Raw genomic sequence first — 22802 nt, forward strand, 5'->3', positions numbered from 1 at the left:
AAGGAAGAATTTTTTGGGGGGGATAAAAAACAGAGTACGTGAAAAAAGATCTAGATTTTTATTTCCTCAGACCACCTTTAATGAAAACATCTCATTCTAATGAATGGGCTTATTCCAAGTACAGATAGTTGAATGCATAATTGCAAATCAGGTCATACATATTTTGCGGAATTTCCTTTCGCGCTGGTAACAGTCAGTCCACCAAACACCAGTAAAAACCAGGAAACAGACAGACAGCTATGTCAACAGTCCAGCGAATGGGAGGTCAGTGGTTAATAATCAAACGCACTGCTGAAGCTGCGTTTATGACTGCCTCCACCTCTCCAGTTGCCGCCGCCGCCTCCGCCGTTTCTGAAGCCACGGCCACCTCCCTGTCCTCCGAAGGAACGTCCATATCCACGGTCACCTCCCTGTCCTCCGAAGGAACGTCCATATCCACGGTCACCACCCATGCGCGGTTTCTCCTCCAGCTCAGGAAGCTCTGTGGCGATTGACAGCTGCCAACGTCTACCGTCCTGCCAGGCATCCTGAGAAGACAATTGGAGTGATCACCGCAAGGACAATAGGGACTCTGTTACTAACCACATGATCTATAGTGGCCTTAATTAATGAAGCCTTTGTTTTTAACAAAAAAAAGTGATGGATTGCTTGTGTTGTGAAATTTGAGGCAGTAGCATCACTCTGGCAGAGCTTGACAGTAAGGCTGGGGAAATACTCTAAAATGCCCACAATGAAAATGCAGTTTGAGAAATGGTCTTGGATAATTGCTCTTCTCAGCTTTGAATAACATTAAACCAAGCCTTTTACATGTGTCCATTTGTCACAGCTGAGAGGAAAAGTATCTGCTCTCGACTTACCTGGTACTCCTTTACCTTGTCAGCCGGAACATCAAAACAGACTCCCTGCAGAGCAAAAAACAAAGCTCACTGATCAAATTTTTGCTTAACATCAGGCAAGTAAATTACAGAGCCTCAATAGTATTGCTATTATAGTACAAAGAGTGAAGGAGGATGGTTTTATTTCAACGGTGAAAACAGAGACATCACCCTTCCCCTTCTGACCGGAGGCACAATGAATGACAAATGTACCATTTTGCCCTTGAGGAAGGTCATCCCCCGGATCATGTTGTCAATCTCCTCTCCCAGCTGCTCCTTCAGACCACGCCAGGCACAGCCAATGTTTTGCAGCTCCTGGGAGCTGTTCATTGTCATTGTGGTGTAGCCCTGGATGGATTGAATAACAAACATTAAATACAAGTTCGAACCTTTCACGGTGCATTTTAAACCATTATGGGCATTTACACATGTTGACAGGTCCTTCATTATTCAATTGCTACATGTAGACTGAGCTAACAGGGTCTAAACACTCACAGTGTCAGAGTTGAGGAGGGACCTCTGCTCCAAGGCAGTGGCTCCTGATATGTGTGCCAGGGCGGCAGACAGGGCCTCCACGGCCCCACGCTCCTCAATCAGCTTGGTAGCAGACACGCGGAAATACTCAATGGCTTGGGGAGGCACAGAGTCTAAAAACCTCACTGCGTCTTTACTGGACGATTTGATGATGTCATTGGCAGTGGGCACTCCAACCCGCTTAAATGTAATGCATGCTTTCTCCTCTACATATCGGAGCTGGTCTTCTTCTTTGCGTTGGTAGAAACAGATGCAGACGCCAGTCCTGCCAGCCCGACCAGTTCGACCTGACCGGTGAATGTAGGACTCCACATCCTGGTAGAGGGACAACGAAGCGTTCACGTTAATACCTTGTTGTTGTTGCTAGATCAATTACAGTGTTACTACACATGTATAAGAGCATCTAACATGGTGTTATCACAGTATTCATCTACCTTTGGGGGTGAGCACTGCACGACCAGGTCTACCTCTGGGATGTCCAACCCGCGGGCAGCAACGTTGGTGGCCACTAAGACCTCGAAGGTGCCACTTCTGAAGCCCTTCAGTGTGATCTCCCTCTGCTTCTGAGGAATGTCCCCATGAAGTGACTGGGAACTCTGCAACATTGAACACAATCAGACCCGAGAATGAATAAGCCGATGAACCCATTAGAAATAGTCAACTACCGCACTTGACTTTCAATGTCATTTACGTCCGTCGTGTCAAACCTTCCAGGTTGATCATTGTATCAATGTCCTACCTCACCAATTCAGTGTGCACAGTGTAGCAAAATTAAAACTAACAATCAACAAAGCTACGGCAGGTTTCTGGTACCTGCTTTATGGAGGCGTTCATTGACAGCTCGTTGGCATCCTTCTTGGTCTCACAGAAAACGATGGTGCGGCCGTGGCTCCCGCTGTAAACCTGCACCACATCCCCAATGACTGCAGCCCTCTGGGACCAGTGACACGCTATAGCAAGGTGCTGGGTGGGGAGGAAGAGACGGAGAAGACATTTAACAAAAAGTGTTGATCACTGTGAAAACAACTATGTTTAGTAGGCCTGAGTGAACCACACATTACAAAATGAGAAACATTTTGAAATGACAGCTAAAAATCAGTATTGCGTGGTCTTTTACCAGTTTGACATGAACAGAAAATGTCAAATGTATGCATGCATGAGTAAGTCGCTTTCGATAAAAGCATCTGCTAAATCGCATGTATAATTATTATAAATGGGACGGGCTAAATATGGGTAAAGCTGCTAAATAGCTATGCTATATGTTAACTGGTTTGTATGTGAGCAGCGGAAGTGCCTAAAATAATGGTGTTTTTGATCACTAGAGTGCTTCCAGGTAAGACACACTTGATCTTTATCGCTGGATTACAGCCAAGTAGAAACTACAATAGTATGAGTCTGAGGATACAAAAATATGAGTTAAAAGTAGCTTAAGTCAGAAGAAACTGGTTCAGCAAGTATGATGTTTAAGAAACTTGTTGTGCATTTCTTATGAACCATGAAACTATTATGACATTTTCATCACCTGAAAAAACACATTAATAGCAACCAGATGGCTTCATGCTCCTCTACAGAAGTATTAATAAATTATACATTTGGTTTCTAAAATGTACAATTTCAAATATGAAAAATGTCATCTGAATTGTGTGAGATTGTGAGAGTGAGATTTAAAAAACAAAAACAAAGTGGAAACCATTGTCAATCAAAATGAACCATCACTTGCTGAAAGGATAGGTAGTTTTCTTTCTTTCTTACCTCTACTGTGGTGGCAGTTTTCTGGGTCTTTTTGCCAATGAGGTCCACATGCTCATAGTTTGGCCTCATGTACCTCTTTGCCACATCATACACCCATGATGGGCATGTGGCAGAGAAGAGCAGGGTCTGGGGGTTGGTCTCAGAGTCTGCCCACAAATAAACCTTGGATCAGTTCTGTGCATTTATTCCGTACTAAATGTTAAGACACACTATTTTGGCCACCCATCCAACCCAAGGAAAATCTACAGTATATGGCCTAAATCAATCAATCCCATATGAAAATGTCTCATTACCTTTTTGGTAAGATGCCGACAGTATCTCCTCCACCTGGTCTGCAAAGCCCATATCAAGCATTTGGTCCACTTCATCTAATACAACGTGCTTCAATTGAGACAGGTCCAGTTTGTTATTCTGTAGATGGTCCTTGATACGACCTGGAGTTCCCACTAGGATATCGATGCCACTGCGGATCGCATCAACTGAGAGAAAACAGTTCAAAATGATTTTCCACAAATATGATCAACTTAACCGTATATGCAATTTATAGCGTCACTTTTCACAAATAAATAACAGGCACTTTGCAATCAAGCCAAATTGTGCACAACTAGAGGATGTTAAATTGAAAAAGTAAGAAATGGGAATGAAACTCACGTTGGGGGTTGTAGGAGCTCCCACCATAGAAACATGTAACAGACAGTTTCTTTGTCATGTCCTTGAAATCCTTGGATACTTGAATAGCCAATTCTCTGGTTGGAGCAAGGCACAAAATCTATAGAAGTGTACACGGTTAATGATGGAGAAAAAAACAAACATTAAGTATTTCGGTCAAAAGATTATACATGCTCTCCAAGACTACATTATGTAGCTAATTGACAATATCTTAGCACTAACAGCACATGCTGAATATCTGATGGCAGTATCTGCAGCAGACCTACCTTTGGGGCTCTGCCCCTCTTCTTGTCATCTGGGTCATTTTGGAGTTTCTCGATCAGCGGAATGGCAAAAGCTAAAGTTTTCCCAGTGCCTGTTCTTGCCTGGCCAATCACATCCTTTCCCTCGTACACAGAATTGAAGGTTTGTGTTTGGATGTCAAAGAGGTAAGATATGCCTCTTGCTAGAGGGAAAAGAGACAATTAAAATGTAGGCAGCCCAAATATCAAATAACAGACTGCACGTTTAAAGATGGGTAACTCAACTGAAAAAGCATTTTAGTTGAATGAAAATAGACAAATAAGAAAAAAATACCTTCAAGTAGTTTAATGGTGTTGGGGGAGATTCTGAAGTTAGAGAAGGCTCCCTCTTTCTGTTCTTGTGTCTCCTAAACGCATGAAAATAGAAAATTCAACAGACTGACAATGTTCTTAAAGTCCTTTAAATGATTTTCCCACAAACCACTTCACTGAAGAATAAGAACATCCCTGGAAAGACTCACGGTTTCTACTCCACTTTCGGAGTCCTCGCTTGATTGTGCTGGAGTTGTCACCGCGGTATGCCCATTAGTTTGTGCAATCAGCTTGGGAGTCTCAGGAAACACTCCGTTGACGATGACTTTTTCATCTGTCTTTTTTTCCTTTTTCTTCTTCTTCTTCTTCTGTTGATAATGGCAGAATGGGAAATGGTAAAAAGATGCCTTGCCATGTTGATTACTGATTAACATTTATTCTGTTGACCTAGCTAGTTTCAAAAGGTCTGATTATGAAATGATTATATTAATTCCCATCTGAAGACTAGCTCAAATAAACAATGTGTATTTGAAAAACAGATGTCAAAACAAATCCAATCTGTTGTAATGCAGTACTGAGTGTAGACATGTTTTATCAAAACAATATATAATATAAGTAACCTCGGTTGCTTTGTCATTGTCTGCAGACTCCTCATTGGAATGAGATGTGTTGTCCTTCAAAGGTGATTCTTGTGCGTTGCCGTTAACATCATCTTGTGTGTTGCCGTTAACATCAACTTCTGCGCCCCCGTTAGTTGCGTCCTCCTTTTCCTTCTTCTTCTTCTTCTTCTTCTTGGGAGCAGGAGGTTCACAGTCAGGTTCCTCTTCAACAACCGTTTTCTGTTTCTTGATTTTCTTTCCCTCCTTGGTCTTCTTCTCCTTTATTTTCTACCAACCAAACACAGGGCACCAGACATTAGCACAGGGCACCAGACATTAGCACAGGGCACCAGACATTAGCACAGGGCACCAGACATTAAGTTGAAGGGGACAGAACAGTTGCAAGCTATATCAATGTATAGCTATATTTCTTCTATAAGAGTGAACTAGAACTTAGTAGAAAGACAGATGGATACATTTGGCTCCCGAGTGGCACAGCGGTCTACGGCACTGCATCTCAGTGCTAGAGGCGTCACTACAGACCCTGGTTCGATTCCAGGCTGTATCACAACCGGCCGTGATTGGGAGTCCTACAGGGCGGCGCATAATTGGCCCAGCGTCGTCCGGGTTTGGCCGTGGTAAGCCGTCATTATAAATAAGAATTTGTTCTTAACTGACTTGCCTAGATAAATAAAGGTTTTTAAAAAATATTGTATTCGATAAATTGTTGCTGATCAGCAAGTTGGAATGGAGACATGTCGAGCAACGTCATCCATCAAGTGCTGTACGTGGCACAAATTGATAGGCTATGACTGTACCCGAGTACATGGCGGGCTCGCAGAGAGTCAGGGTTCCTGCCTGTGCGAACGGAGCTCAGTAGGCTACAGGGGCTACAGTAAATACAGTGCAGCTCAAGAGGCCGGGTTTGACCATGCAGCTCTGAAAACGTCACTAATCCAGTGTTTCAGGTGCCGAAGTCAATAATTGCTCACTAAGGTCTCCAGGTCGCAGTTGTAAATGAGAACTTGTTCTCAACTAGCCTAGTTGGTTAAATAAATAAAAAATAAGTGGGATGCATTGTTGAGCGCTACATCCCGAGGGGTTCATGTTGATTGTACAGAGATTGTGACAGCCGGTTGGTTATATGGCATACCTTGAGAAAGCAAGAACAAGATATATGTCAGGGGAAGTGCAGTATTATCATAAGGAGACATATAATTGGAATACAGAGAAGGAATGACGGGAAAAAGAGGCAGGGGAGGTCTAAAAGAGAGAGGGAGGAAGAGGGTGAGCTTGAGTCAGTTAAAAATTGCAGAAAAGGGGATGGTTTGTTAAAGAAGAATGGTAAGAAAGTATAAGCTGAATGAGCTGAAGACAGGAGGAGAACTGGAAGTGAAACAGGAGGAGAACTGGAAGTGAATGAGGGCGAAGTATTGGAGGTGGTAGGTGTGGTGAAGTTCTCAGAGCCCGAGGCTTGCACCGAGGGTCAGGATAAAGATGAGTCTAACAGTAGGAGTGACGTTTTTGGAAAAAGTGGACCTTTGCCTTTTGGCTGATCCACTTGTGCTCTCAGGGTGGGTGAAAACAGAATTGGGTACTATGAGATTGTGAGGGTAACCAGAAGTGGTCTTGTGATAATTGTTTGTTTCTGCTGGTCAGAGGGAGAAGGCTCTCAGTGTTAAACAAATGGGGGCAAGAAATGTGAATTGTTTTGCGCTCAAGAAAAGGGCGCCATTGAAAGGAGTGATTACTGTGGTAGCAGTAAATGTTAAAGTTGACCAACTGAAGGGGAAGATTCACGGTGTTTGTGATGCTCCTCATTTGGTGCGAGGGAGAGCAGGGAGAGTGGGAAGTCATGGTCTGTTCTTTTGAGTTTTGATGCTGAGTCTTTGCCCGACAAAGTGATGTTAGGATATATAAGTTACAGGGTGTGTTAAGGAGTGTTGTTACATAATTTCAGGTTGTTGGCATGAGGTAGGACTAAATAGAATTAAATAACGGAGTAGGGTGGTGTTATTTTAATTACATTTGTTATCATGAGAGCGTAGTGTTTGATGGTAGGGCATTTGTTTATTTTTCAAGCCAAGTAAAATGGAGTTGTACTCCAGTCTAGTAGGTGGCGGTAATGCAACATATTGGATGCCAACCGCCGTTAAACCTCATCGAAGAAGAGTACATGGTGGCAAGTTGATCCTTCTGTTTTGCAGATCAGCTGACCACGTGTCATGGGCACGAGGCTGCGCGCTAGTAGCATTGAACATGCCATGTGGTGATGGCTAGCTACTTTCTACAAAGACTGGCAGTTGTTTAAACCTCTAACGTTACTTGTATTTTCCCGTAAAACTTACCTCTAGCATAATGGCAATATAATTTGAACAATATGACGACATTATATAACGTTAGCTACCACGCGGATGTAGAATGTAACTAGCTAGCATGCAGTATGGCGGCGCTAGCCAGCGGCTATAGTACAGTTTCGATTATTTAACGAGCGTTAACAACCAGCTATTTGTGTTCCATTTTACTTACTTTGGGTGTCGTACTGCCCGCACTAATGTCCATTTCACCTTCCATTCCGATGTCTTCGTTTTCAAAAAGAATCTTTGATGGCATCTTCCCCGGTTGTTTTCCCTTAGAGTGGACACAGGCTAACCCTACCGGCACGCGTACAGAAAGGAACGACACGACTGTGTGGTGTTGCGCTAGAGCTTTTACAAGCATAGAAATTGAGTAGGTAGAACGGCCCTCTCATTGGAAGCCAGTACAGAGCAACTTAGACGCCGTGATGTGGAACTTTAGGTTGGTTCTTTAGCTTAAAAATATGTGTGTCTTCTTCACAGGTGTTTTATGCGCGTTTGTACTCCATTCATAACAATGTTAATCTAATCTGTGCTGACATATGATAGTTTTATGGAAATTATGTACACAATATTTATTCTACTTGTTCTAATTCTAGGGATATGACGGAAAGCCAGAGGAGTCAATACAGATTGGCATTGCGATGGTTAGTGTTGGGATTTTTTTGCGCAATCACTATTGTCAGAGCACAGAGAGTTGCCAGTTCACTCACTCACTGTTGGACGATTCAATTTCGCAATCGTGCAAATGCTGGCCTGTCTCTCTAGCCTACCTGGGCCCACAACAGAGAAACACACTGATATTATGGACACGATTCCAATCAGTTGGTCATGATAGCCGATCTAAAGAAAAATACAGAAAAATAATAAAAATTTATATTTTCTTTATATATAAAAGCACTCAATGACTGCAAACGTCAAATATGAGAACATATGTTGCAAATGGCTAATCAATTCAGATCTGGGTTCAAAACTTTTTAAGCATTTCAATTCATTTCAAACAGCCTACTTTTTGAAGTAAGACAAGCCTTTTTCCAAATAGAAGTATTTTAACATGCATTTGTACCCAGGTCTGTTTGGCCCTATGGGTATTTGAAATGTATTTGGAAACAAGTAGGCTGTTTGAAAATAGTTTCAAACAGTAGCTCTTTTTATAGGAGATTATTTTAAAATACTTCAAATAGAAGTAGTTGGATTCAGCCACATTATTTGAAAATACTCAAATACATAGAAAATAAGTATTTGAATTACAAACACTTAAATAAATATGCATATATTTGAACCCAGGTCTGCATCAAATGGGCCATGATTTCTAACTATATTCCAATGTGCTACACATACTTACTGGGTAATTAGACCTAATAATAATAATAATTAAAAAAAAACATAAAAATGTACATTAAGATATGTTTTCCCCTATAATATTAGGCTAACAGTGTGGTTATCTATGTAAAAGGGAAAGAAAATATATTGCAAATAAGCGATTAAAATAGTCCATAACTTTCCATTATATTATAATACATTGTACTACATATATAGGCCAGGTCATGAAAAAAAGTAATAATAGCTCTTGGCAGTTGTGTAATATTGCCTTGACCAGTGTCTGCTGCTTGGTGCTGGGATAAATTTGGAACAACGAGGCACGAGGTGAACAGCTGGCTTATTCTAGAACTAGACTGTACAAGGGGACTCCCTCTGATCTGTACGTGAGGTATGGCGTGGAGTGCCCATTGAATGGAAACGCACGTAGCCCCTGCCATGTCACCCCTGATAGTGGTACAACCGTCCAGAGCAGGCAGCCCAAGCTCAATGGGCATGGCATACATCCAGATGGTTTTCTGAGCCTTGGACAATTTTCAACTACATTATTGAAAAGCTACAAATAAAATAGGCAGTTTTTATTATAATAATTAGGCATACAGCCCTACACTACTAATGGTACTACTACTACCACCTTTTAGGCCTACTACTACCACCTACTACTGCTTCGACTACCACCTACTACCGCTACTACTACTACTACTACTACTGCTACTACCAGTGGTGGTCAGTGATGTTTAAGATGAGGGAGGACAAAAATAATTCATGAGCATGGCCTTATTTCTATTACAGCGTATTGAATGACTCTCATTCATATTCCATTCACCCAGCTCAATGTAACATCGATAGGTTTAGGCTACTACATGATACTCAAATTTACCCTATACCATGAGGTTACTACAACCTATCCTATGAGTTTACAACGTAGGTGCACACAGGTCGAGAGACAAATTTGAAGTGACAGACAGTGACATTCAATACCGCTTTGCACACTCTTGCCTGCATCTAGCAGCAAATTCAGGTGGAGCCCCAACCAGAACTCGAGCCCGGGTTCAGCAACTCAACCCAGGAGGCATTGGCTTAAAGATAGTAGTGTAAAGTAAAATACTTTAAAGTACTACTTAAGTCAGTTTTTGGGGGTATCTGTACTTTACTATTTATATTTTTGACAACTTTTACTTCATGGCATTCCTAAAGAAAATTATGTACTTTTTACTCCATACATTTTCCCTGGCACCCAAAAGTACTCGTTACATTTTGAGCGCTTAGCAGAACAAAAAAATGGTCCAATTCATGTACTTATCAAGAGATCATCTCTGGTCATCCCTACTGCCTCTGATCTGGCGGACTCACTTAGCACATGCTTCATTTGTAAATTATATCTGAGTGTTGGCGCGTGCCCCTGGCTATCCATAAATTTAAAAAACAAGAAAATGGTGCCGTCTGGTTTGCTTAAGTATATTTTAGCAATTACATTTACTTTTGATACTTAAGTATGTTTAAAAGTATGTTTAGGCTTTTACTCAAATAGTATTTGACTGGATTACTTTTACTTTAGTTATTTTCTATTAAGGTATCTTTACTTTTACTCAAGTATGACAGTATGACATTTGGGTACTTTTTCCACCACTGCTTAAAGAAGCACTCCAGCTATTTTGGAACTTTTCCTGTTGAAAAACAAAATCCCACGAATAAGTATAGAAATTTGTTTTGACCAAAATAGTGTTTTTCAGACACAACTGAAAGCCATTTAAGGATTTGGTCTGATGGTGTCCTCTGATGTCATCGGCATCCTCCTCTCTTGCTTGCGGGGAACAATAGAGGAGCTATAGAGAACAAAAGAGGAAAGTCCATGTCATGAGGACACCTGGACCACGTATTGAGATGTGACTTTTGTTAAGTAAATCCGGTGATAAATGAGGTGAAAAGGAGACTGGAGTAGGACCTTAAGGTCCCTATCATAATATTGACAATGATAACAATTACACAGTTTTGTGACCATTAATAATACTCATCCTCAATAATCAACATCATCATCCTCCTTCATATTCCATTTTTCAGATGAAATAAAATAGCTGAAAAATCACTGGAACATAATATGATTGTGTACAATGGATGCGTTTAAACAGGCAGCCAATTTCTACAATTTTTTACCACTAATTGATCTTTTGACCAATCACATCAGATATTTTCACATCGGATCTTTTTCAGAGCTGATCTGATTGGTCAAAAGACCATAATTGGCTCTGAAAAAGATCCGATGTGAAAATATCTGATCAAGAAGATCAGAATTGGGCTGTCTGTCTAAACGTTGCTAATGTGTGCAGTCTGGGTCCTCCAAAAAGACAGCCTCAACACCAGCCTCCACTGTTTCTGGTCATTTCTTAACAGGGGATATTATTGTATATGTTGTGTTCTATTTTAGTACTATATTTAAAATAGTGCCTATACTTCATAATACATTTAACCATCATCCCTGTTTCCGAATGAGGCTGCGGCAACCTATATCTGTGGTGGTATTTCCATTGCGCAAGAAACATACCCACGGGACTACGGTGAAATGTGTAACCTTAGTAAGTGTACAGTGGGGATGTGACGAACACGTGGGGTAGGGGACAGGAGGAGACCGCATTTATGGAGTTATCAACAAAGCATCACTGAGGGCTTGCGCAGGGTCGTTAACCAATGATGTGTGTTTACATCATTGCATGGAACAAGAGAGGACACTGCAGGGGAAATGTGGGTTGGGTCTCACCATAGCCGGACATGGAGACTTTGACGTCATGGCAGGGACTCCCTAAAAGCAGCTGTTGAAGAGTGTCACGTCGTCAGCCTCGTAGTATCAAAAGCGTGTGATTCTTTTCCGAATGAAAGCGCACGTAGACACCGGCAGCGGAGTATATACACGGATACTTTAGTTTTCACTTTTGCAAGGATTCTATGCACTTATTTAAGAAGAGTGCGTTCACGATGAATGTAAGTAACACAATACGTTTGTCTTGTTTTATAGATGTTCCATTTTATTATATGCCATTTATTAGTATATAAAACTGTACTGAATTAAAATGTTATTGTTTCAGAATTTTATCCAGTGTTCCATACTTATTGCAGCTAGTGCCAACTTTATCATAGTAACTCTATTACTGTTATTTTCATGGTCGATTTGTTGAGTGAATCAACAGAAATCCTAGTTTGTAATAACAGGCCGGAATAATAGGTCTATTGATAGGCCTATACTTTCTTGTTATTCTGTCTGGTTTCTTATTGTGAGATTATTTTGTATGTAATAAATGCAAAACCAAATCAACCTGTTGTGTGCATGAAACAACAGTTCTATAAATCTGAAAAGTATTTTATTGTCACCATAGAATTGGGACAGGAGGCCTCTAGAATCATAGAACAATAGCCTATTTTAAATTGTCATAACATTCTCATAATATTTGCAATGGTCTAGTTAGCCTATAGATCTCAACATGCTCAACACAGTATGTGCAAACTTCACACATATTGAACAAAAAGACTCATGCCACACCATGAAGAGTTTGTTTTGATGGCTTGTTCTAATCTGTTACCTAGGTGAGAACATATCCTTTAGTGGTCAGCACCCATGCTGTGGCCCTGCTGAGGAAACTCAATTTTCAGAGAATGGAGGGGCAATTTTGTGACTGTGTGATTCGACAACATCTGAACCCGGTGAAACTCTATCTGGCCCACAAAAATATCCTGTCAGCTTCTAGTCCCGTCTTGGCTTCCCTTCTCCCCAGTAAAGGTGCACTGCTGGACTTGCAGTTTCCATCCCCTTCAACTGAAATTCTGGGGTCTCTTTTGGAATTTATCTACACTGGGACACTACCCCCACCAGATCAGGATGAATCTATTCTCTCTGCTGCTACTTATCTGCAAATGGATGAACTACAGAAGGCTTTAATAAGAAGGAGCACACTGGACACATCATCTGAGTCTGACTGCACTGTTGCAGGTCAAATGATCTATTAATTATTTAAATCGTGTAAGAATAATATCACATTGTGTTCTAGTTTCTAAAATCATATATTCTTTCTAATTTCTATATTCATTCCTTCAGCAGATATAAAACCCAATCTAAAGAGGAAATGCTCAGATCAGCAGCAAAACAAGAAGAATGAACATTCTCCATCGCAGTGCACACCAACCCCTCTAAGTTGTGAAGTCGTCCCCGTCATATGCCATGTCAGCACAACTGGAAAGCCTTCTCTATTGTCAGAAACCAGACCTGAAAGCAGAAAGTTGAACAGTGAGTCTGACGTGACCATAAAGGAGGCAGGAGTCAGTGAACGAAAGGTGACACTTGGTCATGGACACAATTTAAAGCACTATGGATTACAAACGGATGATAATTATGAGGCAGCTTTATATGAGTCACAACCAAAACAAAGCAAGATTTTATCTGGCAGTGCATGCTCCAATGTCCAGGATCTGCCCATGGCTGCCCCAGAGGATGCAGCATATTACACAGGAAGGCGTCAGAGGGAGTTGGATGAAAAATCTGTATTACAAAGTTCTGGGAATGCCATCCTGACACATACTGCTGTATGTTCAGAAATTAGTGAGGAAGATGATACTGAAAACACCACAAATCAGGAATTTACATCCCACTTCAATACTTCAAGTCATTACTCCAGGATTCATAGTTGTCCTCACTTAGATAAAACTTCCAACGGTAGTGATAACGAAGGGGTAACTACAATAGATCAGTTAGAGTCAAACAAAGAGAAAGGTTCTAAATGCCACCCCACACGGCAATTTGAAAATATTTCAGATGCTGATGAGTACATCCCTGATAATGCCATAGAAAACACCCATAAGGGTAAATTAAAGGATTTATGGAGTTCAATGAACACCAGTGGATATTGTCCCCAGGGCGACGAAACAAAATGCTTTCAGAGTGCCTCTAGATTAAATCTATGGACTGAGGCAACGAGCTACTCTACACTAAACTCCAAAATATCTGAGGAGGTAACATCAAATGAGAGCAGATGTGATATCGAGGGCAGTAACACTAATACCAACGAAATGGAAACGTATCAAGGACAAGTTCGCTATCACTATCTTGCGAGGGAAAAACATCACCCTGTACAATCCAGTGACTCGGACGACGATGGTCTGTATAGTGCCATGGCTAACTCTGACCTCCGAGAAGGCCTTGGCATAAATGTCAAAGCCAGCACCTCAGATTTCGTTTTACTGGACATTTCAGCCAAACATCCCTCGGCAGGGTACCCTGACTCCAATGGGAGTCAACTGAGTGTGGGTGGGCCTGCATCTGCCTCTGTCCAGCCTTACCAGTGCACTATGTGTGATAGGGCCTTCAGCCAGCGAGGCTCCCTCAACAGACACATGCGCTCCCACCTGGGTGTTAGGCCCTACTCCTGCCCCCAGTGTCCCATGACCTTCTCCAGACAATACCGGGTCACTGAGCACATGCGCGTCCACCAACGGGGCTGCGAGGACCTTCAGAGGACAGGCCCCACCTGATGGCAGCAACAATCAAAGCAATGGAGCTTCAGCTGAAAATCCTACACAACTTTGAAATTAGGTCAGGGCTAAGGCTTGTTCAACTCTATCAATATCAGTTTGTGAGATTGAGTTGATCAGGGTTCAAGCCACTTGTGAACTGTATCCAAGAACCTTTGGGAAAGCGCTTTTGGTATGATACCAGCCATTTGATGAAAAGGAAATGCTTTCAGATGTTCTGTCACTTCGAAAACAATTTGAGAAAGCACCTTTTGGCATTAGTTTATTGTCGTTTGATGAAGTGAAAATGAAGCATGAATCATCAAGATGGATTTCTCTTATACTCTATTTCAAGTGGCCTTATATTCATGGGTTGCACATTTCGTCACAATATTGTTTTGAACATTAGTTTTAGGACCGATGCCTAGCTGAACATTCTACTCAATGTAGTCTCAATGGGTGTTGAGGAAAATTGTCTAAAGTGTATTACTGTGGCTTGGAAACACGATGACATTTCAAAAGGAGGCAAATAATTAGCAGGACAGGCCTTTGTCATCATTGTGATGTCTCCAAATTGACTTTAGATACAGTATAACTTTAGCTAGCTAGCTAAGATTGAGGGGAGAGTACTGACATTTTAGCTAGCTAACATTAGCATTGCTAGCTACAGTGCCTTCAGAAAGTATTCACACCCCTTGACTTTTTCCAAATTGTGTTGTGTTTAGCCTGATTTTAAAATGGATAAAATTGAGATTTTTTTTGTCACTGGCCTACACACAAAACCCACTAATGTGGAATGATGTTTTTCAAGTTTATAAAAATTAATTAAACATGAAAAGCTGAAATGTCTTGAGTCAATAAGCATTCAACTATTTTGTTATGGCAAGCCTAAATAAGTTCATGAGTAAACATTTGCTTAACAAGTCACATAATAAGTTACATGGACTCACTTTTTGTGCAATAACATTGTTTAACATGACTTTTGAATGACTACCTCCTCTCTGTACCTCACACATACAATTATCTTTAAGGTCAATCAGTTGAGCAGTGAATTTCAAAAACAGATTCAACCACAAAGACCAGGGAGGTTTTCCAATGCCTTGCAAAGAAGGACACCTATTGGTATATGGGTACAAATAAAAAAGCAGACATTGAATATCCCTTTGATAATGGTGAAGTTATTAACCCTTGTGTAGTCTTAACATTCTTTATACTCCACTTGTCCTAAGGGTAAAAAATTACCCACCTTCACTAAACCCCTAAAATAAAGCAGCTTCATTGAATTTTAAACCCCAAAACTATTTTGAATTAAGAAACAATCTGTCATTCATTACAAACTTTGTGAATATCTGGGGTTTCCCTCTTCACAATGCAGAAAGACTGCATTTAATCAGTGGACACCACTCGTTTTTATTACAACACACCTGTCATAATTGTTTTCTTTATTATTATTGCAAAAGGTACTGCATAGATTTAAACATATATTTTTTTTATCAAGAGATAGCACTTGTATAGCCTAAAAGTAGCAGAAATGTGCATAAAGTAGTTTTGAATGCATTTTATTGAAGGGAAACAATAATAGTCTTGAACCTTTTTGTCAACACAGTGATATATTCTTATATACTGTACAGTGAGGAATTCAACAACAAAATACTAGTCTTCTCCCATTTTTTTAACCATTGCCCCCACCCACAAGGTGTATACACAACAACAATAAATTAGAATAAAATAAGATAATCGATACAAAAACGTGAAGAACATAAATCAATCAACTCTAATTAGCACATGTAGGACAGTATGCAAGTGTGTGTGCATGGACTTTGCAGATGTATTTCTCACATGTGCAGCACATAGTATTTGTTTTACAGTCCTTCTTTGGGGGGCAGAATTGGCATCTCCTCCTCTTGCCCGCCCCAGCTGCGGCCTCAGGTGGATCAGGACAAGATTCAGCTCCCTGAACAGCTTTCACAAGTGCTGCAGAGGCTGCGGTGCGGGGGAGGCGCTCCCTGATTTGAATGTGTGGGATTACAAGTGCCTTTCCCAGCTGCTCCAGGAATACCCTCTTCTTGTTTCGCTGATCAGGTATCCAGGTACGGTTGATCTTGTTCCTTATCACAAAGGAATTGTTTGAGGACACATCAATGATGTTATGGAAGATGACCAGGGGCCAGCGGGCAGTTATCCTCCTGCATCTGTAAGTTCCAATCACCTTGTTCAGGTTGTCCACGCCTCCTTTGTTGTGGTTTTAGTCCAGGATGATGGCTGGCTTCCTGTTCACGATCACTGATCTCAGCCGTTTTGTGCAGTGTGCTCAGGAGGACCACATTCTTGTTCCTCTTTGGGAGGTGAGAAACTAGAGTGGTGGTGAAGGGGTGAAGGCAAACTTTGATATGAAGGCCTCTCTCCCCCTTGTTGCAAGGAGTGCAGGGGGGAGCTCAGGCTTATTGTGCCAACCATGGTGATCTTCTTCTTCAGGAGCTGCTGGCTGAGTTCGTAAGAGGTGAAGAAATTGTTCCACGTGACATTGTGCCCCCTCAGTCCATCTGTCACATCAAGGAAAACCCGCATCCCCTGGTTCTTCACCGGGCCTCAAATGGTCGGCTTCCCTGTGTAGACTTGCATCTTCCAAGCGTAGCTGGATTGTACGTCACAGGCCACCCATATCTTGATGCCATACTTTGCTGGCTTGCTGGGTATATACTGCCGGAAAGGACAGCGAACTTTTGACAAAAGGGATTACTATCAGTAATTCATATCAGTGTCACAGAAAACAATCACATAAATCAATGATATATCAATAAACTATACAATTAACAATGAAAATCACTTACATTACAGATATGAAAATAAAAATGTACCTCTGAATGGAACCAGTAGCTCTTCCACTGTTACTTCAGGCCCAGGGTTGTAGAGGTATGGTTGACACTACACCCACTGCTCCCAGACCTCTCTTATGGTCGCCAGTTTGTCTCTCACACATCTTGCAGGTCTTGACTCACGGTTATCAAATCGTAGCATTCATGAGAAAGTGTGAAAGACTTTCAGTGGCATCGTGGCATGGAAAATCGCTCTTCCACTCTCTGCATCCCAGACACCACATGTAGCCTTGCCTCAGGACCTATACACACTCGCTAAGATTAGCAGCCCTATGTAGGCACGCAGGTCAATCTCATCCATCCTTTTCCAGTTGTCTCCATATTTACGGAAATTATCCAAATTTGTGGCTGGTGTGGCTGGTGTGATGAACATGTTGAATGTTGAGGCGATGACCTGGGCATGGGCAACTGCATGTCTTGTGGGCCCTGGGGTCTTCCTTATGACATTTTGTGCTGCCATCCTGCCCTGGTTGTCATGTGGTGACAAGGACCATGTTCATTTGCTGTTCTTTGACAAAAATGTCTCTCTTTCAGCCTGGGGGATTTCTTCTTCATCTGATGATGCATCGTGTTCTGGGTTGTATTCTTCCCCATCTTCTTCTTCAGATACATCCTCCTCTTCTAAATCATTGTTCTCTTGTTCCTCCTGGACATCTGAAAAAAATCAGATCTACGGCCTGTTGGGCACTGAAACGTGCACTCATGGCTCAGCAAAGAGAGAACTGGGGGGGATTGTCATCTGCAGCACCTTTATAGCCTCTGTCTGCATTCCCCATTAGTAAACAATGCTTTCAAGAAATGTTTATTTTGTCTGAAATGTTGTTTATTTTGTCTGTGAACTTGAGTCATGTGTGGGGTCGTGGAGGAGAGATGCTGCACATGCACAAGAAAGTTTTAGTTTTGTCTGAGTTCAATCAGTAGCACACATAATCTCAATTTCTCATTGTGTGTGTGTGTGTGTCTTTGTGTTTTTTTGTGGTGTGTAAATTATTTTATAACTGCCGGGTCAAAAATGACCTTAAGACAATCTTTGTACCCTGGAGGTATACAGCTCTCATGGAAATATGAACAAAGGCGATGTTTCACTTTTCCTAATGTTGGGGTCACTCTAGGAAAAGTCATCAAATTTCAAGGTGAAAAAAATATAATTTAGGGGGTTTTCTCTGCTGTTAAACATAGTGGCGGGTCATTTTTGACCCTAAAGATAACACACCCAGTCACTACAAAGATACAGGCATCCTTCCAACTCAGTTACCGGAGAGGAAGGAAACCTCTCAGGAATTTCACCATGAGGCCAATGGTGATTTTAAAACAGTGTGTGTGCGCGTTCGTGCGAGTAGAAAACTGACCCTACTTGTAGAGAAACACCAATGCCATCCTCCTCTCTTTCATGTTGACGGAACGGTCTATGACTCTGTCATGCAGTACATGCTGTTAAGATAGCTCCGACAGAGATGGTCGCCTCGCTTCGCGTTCTTAGGAAACTATGCAGTATTTTCGTTTTTTTATGTATTATTTCTTACATTGTTACCCCAGGAAATCTTAAGTCTTATTACATACAGCCGGGAAGAACTATTGGATATAACTTACCAACATTACAACCAGGATTACGACCAGGAATATGACTATCCCGTAATGGATCCTCTGTTCAGACCACCACCCAGGACAATGGATCCGATCCCAGTAGGCGACCCAAAAACAACGGCGCCGCAGAAGGGGCAGACGGAGCGGTCTTCTGGTCAGGCTCCGTAGACAGGCACATCGCTCACCGCTCCCGAGTATACTACTCGCCAATGTCCAGTCTCTTGACAACAAGGTACACAACATTCGAGCAAGGATTGCCTTCCAGAGAGACATCAGAGATTGTAACATTCTCTGTTTCACAGAAACATGGCTCACTTGGGATATGTTATCAGAGTCGGTACAGCCACCCGGTTTCTTCACGCATCGTGCCGAAAGAAACAAACATCTCTCTGGTAAGAAGAAGGGCGGGGGTGTATGCCTTATGATTACCAACTTGTGGTGTAATCATAACAACATACAGGAACTCAAGTGCTTTTGCTCACCTGACCTAGAATTCCTTACAATCAAATGTCGACCGCATTATCTACCAAGAGAATTCTCTTCGATTATAATCACAGCCGTGACCCCCCCCCCCCCCTTCCCCCAAGCAGACACCTCGACGGCCCTGAAAGAACTTCACTGGACTCTATGTAAACTGGAAACCATATATCCTGAGGCTGAATTTATTGTAGCTGGGGATTTTAACAAAGCTAATCTGAAAATAAGGCTCCTGTAGGGTGTGCGTACTGGCGGCAGAGAAGTCAGGCGCAGGAGAGCAAAAACTGATTTACAACGGCTCAGTTTAATAAACAAAAGCATCGTAAACAGAACAATAAATCATTGGGTAAACAAAACCCGTTACACACCAGCATAACGTGCACAAGCACTACAATAAACAATTCCAGACAAGGACATGGGGGGAACAGAGGGTTAAATACACAACATGTAATGATGGAATTGAAACCAGGTGTGTTGAAAGACAAAACAAATGGAAAATGGAAGGTGGATCGGCGATGGCTAGAAGACCGGTGACGTCGACCGCCGAACGCCGCCCGAACAAGGAGAGGGACCGACTTCGGCGGAAATTTTAGCTCCCTAAATTTTATCAGCATATCGAATGCGCGACTCTAGTTGGCAGCATTCTGGATCATTGCTACTCTAACTCCCACGATGCATACAAAGCCCTCCCCTGTCCTCCTTTCGGCAAATCTGACCACGACTCCATTTTTTTGCTCCCAGCCTATAGACAGAAACTAAAACAGGAAATGCCCGTGCTCAGGTCTGTTCAACGCTGGCCCGACCAACTGGATTCCACGTGGACTTCTACTTTGATCACGTGGACTGGGATATGTTCCGGATAGCCTCAGACAACAACATTGATGTATACGCTGACTCAGTGAGCGAGTTTATTAGCAAGTGCATGGGTGATGTTGTACTCACGGTGACTATTAAAACCTTCCCTAACCAGAAACCGTGAATTGATGGCAGCATTTGCGCAAAACTGAAATTACGAACCACTGCTTTTAATCATGGCAAGGCGACTGGAAACATGACCGAATACAAACAATGTAGCTATTCCCTCCAAGGCAATCAAACAAGCTAAGCGTCAGTATAGAGACTGACGTAAGTAGAGTCGCAATTCAACGGCTCAAACACGAGACGTATGTGGCAGGGTCAACAGTCAATCACGGATTACAAAAAGAAAACCAGCCTCGTCAGGGACACCGATGTCTTGCTCCCAGACAAATTAAACAACTTCTTTGCTCGCTTTAAGAACAATACAGTGCCACTGACACGGCCAGCTACCAAAACCTGTGGGCTCTCCTTCACCATGGCCAACGTGAGTAAAACATTTAAACGTGTTAAGGATATATTTGGCTGTTCTCGCTTCATAACATGTAGAAGTTGTCCCTTTTCAGGCTTAGAAAAAGTGATTGCTAAATGCTAACTCCCGTTCGAATAAACTGGTGGTTAGCATAGCTAGCATACAGAAATCAGTGGTGGTAGTCTAATCGTTTTTAACGGTAATGCAGTTGATTGGTAAAGATGACATGAACATGTGTTGGGGTTGACATCCATACAAGCATTATACACTGATTTTTATGACGTGCTTCCATGGGGCAGAAATCAGGGTGTTGTTGTGATTCTGGGTGGCCAGATTGATAGCAAGAAAGACAAGAAATTGCCATGTGGGGAATCGTAAGTGGCTTGTTTCAGCATGTTTGATCTTGTTATTGATACCGTATTGTTCTGTGGTGTTTAAACTGATTTCATGTCAATGCTAATATGGCTAAACATTGTTAGCTAGCTAACCAACAACTGTGACAATGATTTGAGAGACAGCAAGTGCTCATTGTGCAAATGTATTTATGTTTTCAATAAACATTGGAGAGTAAGATATAGCTTACATTTTGTCAACAATCTAAGCCAACCCCGTCTGTTTTGCCCCATAGCTGCTCATGCGTCTGTGATCAGGTTCATTTTCTATTGCACTACATGGATGTTGTTTTATTTTGAAAGTGAAGTATATTTTGAAAATACAAAGATGTGTTTGCTTTTTGTATATTTTCTTATACTGTTACATAGGCCCTAATTGAGCAATTTACAGTACCTGTCAAAAGTCTGGAAACACCAACTCATTCCATTTGTAGAATAATAGTGGAGACATCAACACTATGAAATAACACATGGAATCATGTAGAAACCAAAACAGACAGTGTTTGCCTTGATGACAGCTTTGCACCCTCTTGACATTCTCTCAACCAGCTTCATGAGGTAGTCACCTGGAATGCATTTCAATTAGCAGGTGTGCCTTGTTAAAAGTTAATTTGTGGAATTTCTTTCCTTCTTAATGCGTATGAGCCAATCAGTTGTGTTGTGACAAGGTAGGGGTGGTATACAGAAGATAGCCCTATTTGGTAAAAGACCAAGTTCATATTATGGCAAGAACAGCTCAAAAGCAAAGAGAAACGACAGTCCATCATTACTTTAAGACATGAAGGTCAGTCAATACGGAAAATTTAAAGAACTTTGAAAGTTTCTTCAAGTGCAGTCGCAAAAACCATCAAGCGCTATGATGAAACTGGCTCTCATGAGGACCGCCACAGGAAAGGAAGACCCAGAGTTACCTCTGCTGCAGAGGATAAGTTCATTAAAGTTACCAGCCTAAGAAATTGCAGCCCAAATAAATGCTTCACAGAGTTTACGTAACAGACACATCTCAACATCAACTGTTCAGAGGAGACTGTGTGAATCGGGCCTTCATGGTTAAATTGCTGCAAAGAAACCACTACTAAAGGACACCAATAATAAGAAGAGACTTGCTTGGGCCAAGAAACACAAGCAATGGACATTAGAGAGGTGGAAATCTGTCCTTTGGTCTGATGAGTCCAAATGTAAGATTTTTGGTTCCAACCGCCGTGTCTTTGAGACGTGGTGTGGGTGAATGGATGATCTCTGCATGTGTGGTTCCCACCGTGAAGCATGGAGGAGGTGTGATGGTGTCGGGGTGCTTTGCTGGTGACACTGTCAGTGATTTATTTAGAATTCAAGGCACACTTAACCAGCATGGCTACCACAGCATTCTGCAGCGATACACCATCCCATCTGGTTTGCACTTAGTGGGACTATCATTTGTTTTCAACTGGGTTTTGTACACCTTTATTTAACTAGGCAAGTTAGTTAAGAACAAATTCTTATTTACAATGATGACCTAACCCGGCCAAACCCTAACCCGGACGACGGTGGACCAATTGTGTGCCGCCCTATGGGACTCAAGTGTGCCTTGATACAGCCTGGAATCGAACCAGGGTCTATAGTGATGCCTCTAGCACTGAGATGCAGTGCCTTAAACCGCTGCGCCACTCGGGAGCCCAACACATCTCCAGGCTGTGTAAGGGCTATTTGACCAAGAAGGAGAATGATGGAGTGCTGCATCAGATGACCTGGCCTCTACAATCACCCAATTTCAACCCAATTGAGATGGTTTGGGATGAGTTGGACCACAAAGTGAAGGAAAAGCAGCCAACAAGTGCTCAGCATATGAACGCCTTCAAAACTGTTGGAAAAGCATTCCAGGTGAAGCTGGTTGAGATAATGCCAAGAGTGTGCAAAGCTGTCATGAAGTCAAAGGGTGGCTACTTTGAAGAATCTAAAATCTAAAATATTTTGATTTCTTTAACACTATTTTGGTTACTACCTAATTCCATAT

General features: G+C 41.9%; 2 protein-coding genes across 4 annotated transcripts; one reads left to right on the forward strand and one right to left on the reverse strand.

Moving 5' to 3' along the window:
* Positions 1 to 44: 44 nt before the first annotated feature.
* Positions 45 to 7799, reverse strand: LOC139580428 (nucleolar RNA helicase 2-like). Of its 2 annotated transcripts, none has more exons than XM_071409089.1 (14): positions 7513 to 7799; positions 5005 to 5271; positions 4594 to 4749; positions 4407 to 4479; positions 4097 to 4275; positions 3813 to 3930; positions 3455 to 3640; positions 3162 to 3307; positions 2223 to 2372; positions 1844 to 2005; positions 1371 to 1724; positions 1089 to 1223; positions 858 to 902; positions 45 to 527 (listed from the first exon to the last, which is right to left on the reverse strand). In XM_071409089.1, exons 1-14 carry the CDS (start codon positions 7702 to 7704, stop codon positions 273 to 275), a joined length of 2418 nt encoding a protein of 805 aa, XP_071265190.1. In that variant the 5' UTR covers positions 7705 to 7799; the 3' UTR covers positions 45 to 272. The 2 variants fall into 2 exon arrangements, with proteins under 2 accessions (XP_071265190.1, XP_071265189.1); XM_071409088.1 differs by having other exon boundaries at positions 4594 to 4752.
* A 3657-nt stretch (positions 7800 to 11456) lies between these two features.
* On the forward strand, positions 11457 to 15002 carry LOC139580418 (hypermethylated in cancer 2 protein-like). 2 transcript variants are annotated; one of them, XM_071409072.1, is made up of 3 exons: positions 11457 to 11636; positions 12237 to 12639; positions 12745 to 15002. In XM_071409072.1, the coding sequence occupies exons 1-3, from the start codon at positions 11601 to 11603 to the stop codon at positions 14172 to 14174; spliced, it is 1869 nt and encodes a 622-aa protein (XP_071265173.1). In that variant the 5' UTR covers positions 11457 to 11600; the 3' UTR covers positions 14175 to 15002. The 2 variants fall into 2 exon arrangements, with proteins under 2 accessions (XP_071265173.1, XP_071265174.1); XM_071409073.1 differs by having other exon boundaries at positions 12748 to 15002.
* The last annotated feature ends 7800 nt before the right edge of the window (positions 15003 to 22802 follow it).

This window comes from Salvelinus alpinus, chromosome 7 (genome assembly GCF_045679555.1).
Source record: "Salvelinus alpinus chromosome 7, SLU_Salpinus.1, whole genome shotgun sequence".
NCBI lineage: Eukaryota > Metazoa > Chordata > Actinopteri > Salmoniformes > Salmonidae > Salvelinus > Salvelinus alpinus.

Coding starts and splice junctions, on each gene's coding strand:
- LOC139580428 (XM_071409088.1), bottom strand. CDS start 7,704: ATGCTTGTAAAAGCTCTAGCGCAACACCACACAGTCGTGTCGTTCCTT. Junction 5,272..7,512: donor CGGGCAGTACGACACCCAAA/GTAAGTAAAATG, acceptor TTTGGTTGGTAG/AAAATAAAGGAGAAGAAGAC. Junction 3,641..3,812: donor GAGCTCCTACAACCCCCAAC/GTGAGTTTCATT, acceptor GTTTTCTCTCAG/TTGATGCGATCCGCAGTGGC.
- LOC139580418 (XM_071409072.1), top strand. CDS start 11,601: ATGCACTTATTTAAGAAGAGTGCGTTCACGATGAAT. Junction 11,637..12,236: donor AGAGTGCGTTCACGATGAAT/GTAAGTAACACA, acceptor TCTGTTACCTAG/GTGAGAACATATCCTTTAGT. Junction 12,640..12,744: donor GTCTGACTGCACTGTTGCAG/GTCAAATGATCT, acceptor TCATTCCTTCAG/CAGATATAAAACCCAATCTA.